Raw genomic sequence first — 6,088 nt, 5'->3', positions numbered from 1 at the left:
CACCTGCACTTGGTCCCCAAGAAGACGCTCTCTAGGCACGAGTAAACTGAGCCCTGAGGACGCGCGGTGGAGGCGGGCTGGCCACATGTCACCCAGCGGCCGACCCGCCGAACCTTGAAAGCGAGCCAACAGGGGAAGAACAGTCTGGACCTTTCTCTGGACCTCAGTTTCCCCGTTTGTAAACTAGAGCAGGAGGCGGGAGGAGGAGGAGGTCTCTGGTTTTAGGTCGGATGCGCCGTCTGAGCCCGCGCGCTTGGAGCAGACTTTCCCTCCCCGCATGGAGGCGCTGGAACTTAGGCCCAGCCTCCGTCCCAAAGTGCCCCGGCCGGGAAGAGCGAGGGCACGGCCGGCACTGTCTTCACTGACGCACAACAGCGGGTGCCGAGTGCGCCCTGCGGGGTCGCGTGGGACGGGGCGGGGGACGGGGGGGGGGGGGCGCTGTCACCGAGGAACCCAGAGTCCGGCCTCCCTCTCGCCCTTGCTTGCCCTTGTCCGGCCTGTCCGGGGCGAGGAATGAGTTGGGATGATTGAAAAGTGGAGCGAACAACGCGCCCCACCTACTCCGAGTCGCTAGCAGCCCAAGACCCAACGCAAGCCGCGCAGCCGGCAGCCTTGGGGGTTGAGAAGCGTCCGGTCCTGTCTCGTGGTCCCGCCCGCCCGCGCCAGCCCTCTTGAGGCGCACAAGTGGGAAATAGGGGGGCTGGCTGGGAGGCCTCGGAGCGGTAGCTGTGCAGGTGCGCTCGCCGAGCGCCCTGGGGCGGGGCCGAGGGGGCGAGCGCGGGGAGAGGGCAGCCGGGCGCTTGGGAACAACGCGAGCCAAACGAGAAAACGAGGCATGTTAGGGTCTGGAGACTTCTGGGATGCAGTCCGAGCGGGCGGAGGCCTGTCAGTGCCCGGAGACCAGGGACTGGCGTATGGGATAGGCAGGGGAACCCAGGGACTCCCCACTCGCGGGGTGCCCCCAGTCCCGCCCACACCTGCGCTGAGGCCCCGCCTTCGCGGACCCATTGGTTGGACCTGCCGCCCATCAGACGAGCCCCCGGGGCCCGCCCCAAGCTCCGAAAGGCGTCTCTTAGCGCTGGAGCCACTGCGGCAGCGCTACTCCGCCAGACTTCCCGCCACCGACCGCGCGGTGGTGCGCCGCCAGCCCACCCATTACCCGCGTGGGGCCGCCCGGCACGGGCTCAGGGCGCACCATGCGTCCGCCGAGCCCGCGGCCGGCCAGCTGGCTGTGCCTGCTGACGGGCTCCCTCGCCTGCGCCCTCCACCCCGCGGTGAGTGTCCGCCGAGCCACCCAGAATGCCAGCAGCTGGGGGTGGAATGGGGGCGGCGGGAGACTAGCTGTCTGTGCGCACGCTCGTGTTAGGGAAACAAGGGCACGGAGCTCCGGGTTTCGCCTCCCGCTCCACGTCGGACCGGGTCTAGACCCGAGGGAGAGGTCTCGGTCGCGCCTAGTCCCTCTCAGCACAGCCCGGAGCCCGCTGTGCGCGGCGGTCTGGCACGCCGGGGGACAGGCGATGGATGCGCACTGGTGTAGAATAGAAGCCTTCCGCGTTGTGACTGCGGGTGTGCCAGGGGTGGGGAGGTCAGTAGGTGCAGGGTTGGGGACTGTGGTCGATTGAACTGGACTGTCTGGTAGGTGGTGGGAAGGAGGGCGGCTGTGAGGATCGTCGTGGTGTGCTGTGCCAGCTTAGAGGTGTCTGTGGGGCGCTGTGTGTTACGGGGAGGAGTGACATCTCAGCAGCAGATCCAGCGCTAGGGACCCCAGGACCAGGGAAGGGGCTTTGGAGATCAAGTGGTAACGAGCAGACCCTTCGTGTGCCCTCTCACTGCGCAGAGACGAAACGTAGGGAGCGCAGGGTGGAAGGAGGTGGGCGGTGGGGTTGGGGTCGTTTATCAGGAAGTGCCAGCCACGTGCACGGGGAAAGCTGAGCAGGGAGCTGTCAGCCCCAAACGGGGCCTCCCTCATCCTCCCGCTTCTGCTTCATCCCCACGTGGGTACGTGTCTGCCCCTGACCTGTGCCAGCACGCCCTATGTAGGTGTGCTTGTGTGTGTCTGTGGAGGGCTCACCCAGGCTGCAAGGCAGACAGATCCTGGTTGAGGCAGGAGACACATGGATCATCACCCTCTAAGACAAGGAGGAACTCAAGACTCACTGAATCTACCCCTCATTTCACGGATGGGCAAAGTGAGGCCCAAAGACACTGGAGCCATACCTGTCCCCTACCCGTCAGACCTAGACGGTGGTGGATTTTCTCTCTACCTCTACCCCAGGACTCGAGGAATCTGGGGGTGCTGCTTGTGCAGGGTCTAACACCCAAGTGGATGTCAGGTCTGGCACCAACTTCAGGATGGCTGGTGGGTGGGTAGAGTATGCTGATCTAGTCTCTTCTATCCTGTGACTACCCTCTTTCCGGTCACCTCCGCCAGGGAAAGAATCTGTGTTTCCAGCTGTTGCAGTAACTGTCTTGCACACCCTGGGGGTGGGAGCTGATTGCCTGTCCTGGGAGCAGACCTTCTTTCTGACCATTGACAGAGCTTCCCCTCCTCCCATTACCAGCCATCAGGCCCACCTCCTGAGCACTCCAAGCCCCACCAAGTTCAGGACCTGAGGCCACATCTCCGGCACCACTTACAGCCCCCTAATATCACAGAGCCTCTGGGCCTCACCAACAAAACTCTGGCTCTCCCAATCCTGGGCTCTGGCCACTCAAATTCTCCTTGGATGGGCCAGGGATCTTGGGACCATCCCTGACCTCATTCCCCCATTCCAGGAGGCTTCTCAGTCCAGGTGAAGAGCAGTTTTTTCAAGGCCTTTCATCATGCTAGGTCACCTCTTCCCCCACCGCCTGAGACAGTCCAAGTCTGACTCCTCCATTGCCTACCCTCCTATGTCTTTCTACATCTTACTCTTCTTGCAGGCAGCCTTCCCTGATTGCTCCAGCCCACCCAACCATCCCACCTCTGACCCCAGGCTGGGCTTTTCAGACCATCCCATGGGTCAAGAGCTGAGCTCTCTCCCCTCCCATGTTCCCCACAGCCCAGTGCAGGGCTGGGCCCAAAGAGGGAAGAGAAGGGACTTAGCCAGGGCTGGGCCCAAAGAGGGAAGAGAAGGGACTTAGCCAGGGCTGGGTGACAACAGGCTGGAGTGAGGTTCCCTAGTTCCCTCTACTTCTCCCCACCAGCCACTTGCTCCCACACTGAATGGACATTAGGCAATCCTGCTCCAGCCGGACTCGAGGGGGGGGTGGGAGGGTGCCATTATCAGAGCCATAAAATGGCAGCTGCAAAGTTCAGTTTGAAGGCCCAAGGCCTTATCACTTCTGTTTATGGTGCCCTGACCTCAGCCCGGGAAGGGGAAAATCTCTGAACAGGGAAGCAAGAAAAGGAAAGAAAACCTCCAGTGTCTCAGAAGAGGAAGTCCGTCCAAGGCCACCTGTCCAGACTTCCACTGCGCCTACCCCCCCGGGGAGTGGGCATGGGGACTCCGCACTGGGAGCAGAACTGCACTGGGCAGTGCCAGCCATGGTGGGGAGGGGTGTCCCAGAGGACGGGCAGCCCAGCCTTGCCCTGGGAAGATTCTCAGGCTGGTGGGGAAGAGTAGATAGAGCCAGTGGCCCAGCAAGAAGAGCCCAGGAGGGTGTGAGTGCAGCCTCCCAGGACTGAGTCTCTGAGAGGAGCAGTCAGAGAAGGCTTCCTGGAGGAAGCAGGGCAGTGCCCTGAAGAGTTCCTCAAAATGGGCCAAACTTCTACCTGAAATCATAAAACAGCCTTTGTTTGGCAGAACCAATGGGCCCGACCCCAGGAGGAGGAGGAAACCCCCAGATCCGCCCAGAGGCTGTCATGGCTCAGGGGTTAGGGGAGGCTTGACTCCTCTTATCCTCTGTGAGGTGGGTAGCCGGTCACCTGCTCCTGAAGGCCTCACCTCACCTTGGGCATCCCGGCCCAGCCATCCGCTTCTAGGCTTCCTCTTGCTCCCCGGCTCAGGAGCCCTGTGGACCCCTATGAGGCCCCTTTGCCACAGCCTGCACAGGGTTCAGGGTTCGCCAGGGCAGACAGGAGTCCTGGAGACAGGGGGTGTCCTCGTGAGGTGGCAGACAATTCGGGGCGGGGGGAGTGCGGTGAGACTCTAGGCCCAGGTGAGCACTGGCTCCTCCCGGGGGTGAGAGGAGGGGGACGGGTGATACGAGATCGGCTTCCTCACACAGTGGGCGGCCTCAGTGGCAACTCAACCTGGGCCAGCCTGCCACCTGCCCGCGCCCCTCACTGTGCCCCCTTTGGCTGTGGACTCAGGAATGGGGCCAGGGGACTAGACGAAGCCCCCTCCTTTCTCCCTGTCCCAACCTCCCCTGTGTGACTTCCCAACACAAAGCAGTGGTCATTGCGCCCGGGAGGAGGGACGTCAGTGAAAGCTCTCCCGTACCTTAGGTATATTTCAGAACGAGAGAATGAAACACAGTCTAATCATGTCTCCACCACATTATGCGGTTGTTTTTAAATTTTTAAACATGCCCAAAAAAGTAGAGAATAGTATAATAAACATGGAAATACCCATTCCTTGGAGTAACATCAGGAATTTTTATCACTCATTTCCTCCCAATTCCTAGGTCTGACCATTGTTAGTCTTGGTAATTAATATTTGCATCATCTGCTTTTTTTGGCTGAAGTATTTTAAAATAAATTATAGAGATCATGACCATTTACTCCAAATTATTTGAAGATGAACCTCAAACCAAAAGATATTTTCTAATGTAAATATGATATCATCACAACTAATAAAATGAGCAGGGTTAATTAATATCAGATGTTCAAATCCATCCAGGAAGCACTGAGTCAAGTATCACAAAATAAGTGGTAATATTCTAAGGGATTTTGGTGTCATTGCGAAGGGCTTTCCCGCCCGTGTCATGTTGGGACTGCAGAGCGGGCTGCAGGGTGCGTGAGCGTCCAGCTGGCTTCCAGGGTTTATCTTTATATATGTCCCCGTCCATGTGATTCATGATGTGAGGATCCATATCTTTCAGGAAGTGCCTCTTACTATCGTAACAACAAGTTCTTCTTGTACAGTGGGTCATCAGAGGAGGGAAAGAGGTCGCCAACCAACCCCATGTCTCACAGCCCTGTGACCCCCTGTGCTGGTGCCCAGTCCTCTGCAGATGTCCTTAACGCCAACGCCACCCCCAGACATCATGTTCTTAAACAGAGTACTCTTTCCCTAAGGGTGCCCAAGAGGACTTTCAAGGGGCAGAGGATTGAAAACTGAGTTCCCGCTGCCCCTGCTTCGCTGGCCCTCCCCACCGCGATCCTCTGCAGAGAAATTCTCGAAGACTTTGTGCCCCCTAAGTAAACCTTGCCAGCTAAGCCCTTAGACGGGACCAGGCTTAGCCCCAAGCTGACCATCTTTGCTTGCGTTCTCTAATAGCCAGAGCCCCTGCCCTGGTACCACTCTGAGCTGTGGGAGTTCCTGCCCCAAGCTACACCCACATCTCCCTGTCTGCATCTCTTCCTTACTACCTGCCTCCACACATCACCTCCGCGCAACGCTAGTTCTCATTCCACTCTCCTACCAGCCAGAGCTCAGCCTTCCTCTGGGGGAAGTGTGGTTGGCAAAATATAGATTTGCAGAGAGGGGAAAGATTCAGACTCTTGGCGAAAGGATGTACAAATAGAGGGTGGGAGAGAGAATGACAACAGTAGGAGGTGAGGGGAACTACCAGACTGGAAACCTCTCCTCGTAGGCACTGCTGCTATTTGTCAGTGGGTGGGACGTTCCGACTGCCTGAGCTTATGCAGGGCGTTGAGGCTGTGGCTAGACTGGGGTCCGGTGATGACAGTAAGGCCAGCCTGGCGTGAGGGGCTGGGCTGGGGCTTTAGCAATTACTGCTCACTTCTTAGTAGTCCCCTAGTGTCCTCTACATGTGACCCTCTAGGCAACCCTGGAAGTAAGTGGTGCCGTCCGTGTCCCCATTTACAGATGAGGTGGGGTAACTTGCCTGAGGTCAGCCATGCAGTCTGATCCCAGACCCTGTGGACTTAACCAGGTTCTGCTGTCTCACTAAGAGGACTTGCTTCTTCCAAAGTGCCTAT

At 58.7% G+C, this 6,088-nt stretch overlaps 1 protein-coding gene across 3 annotated transcripts in view; it reads left to right on the top strand.

The window, feature by feature from the left end:
- The first annotated feature begins 1,079 nt into the window (after positions 1-1,079).
- Positions 1,080-6,088, top strand: part of VIPR1 (vasoactive intestinal peptide receptor 1) — a 31,112-nt gene continuing 26,103 nt past the window's right edge. For all 3 annotated transcript variants that reach the window (XM_066351372.1, XM_066351374.1, XM_066351371.1), the window contains exon 1: positions 1,080-1,274. In XM_066351372.1, the coding sequence (XP_066207469.1) occupies positions 1,197-1,274 (78 nt within the window). In that variant the 5' untranslated portion in view covers positions 1,080-1,196. The remainder of the gene's footprint in view (positions 1,275-6,088) is intronic.

This window comes from Saccopteryx leptura, chromosome 10, assembly GCF_036850995.1.
Source record: "Saccopteryx leptura isolate mSacLep1 chromosome 10, mSacLep1_pri_phased_curated, whole genome shotgun sequence".
In the NCBI taxonomy this organism is placed as follows: domain Eukaryota; kingdom Metazoa; phylum Chordata; class Mammalia; order Chiroptera; family Emballonuridae; genus Saccopteryx; species Saccopteryx leptura.
This window is presented reverse-complemented; position numbering and strand designations above follow the sequence as displayed.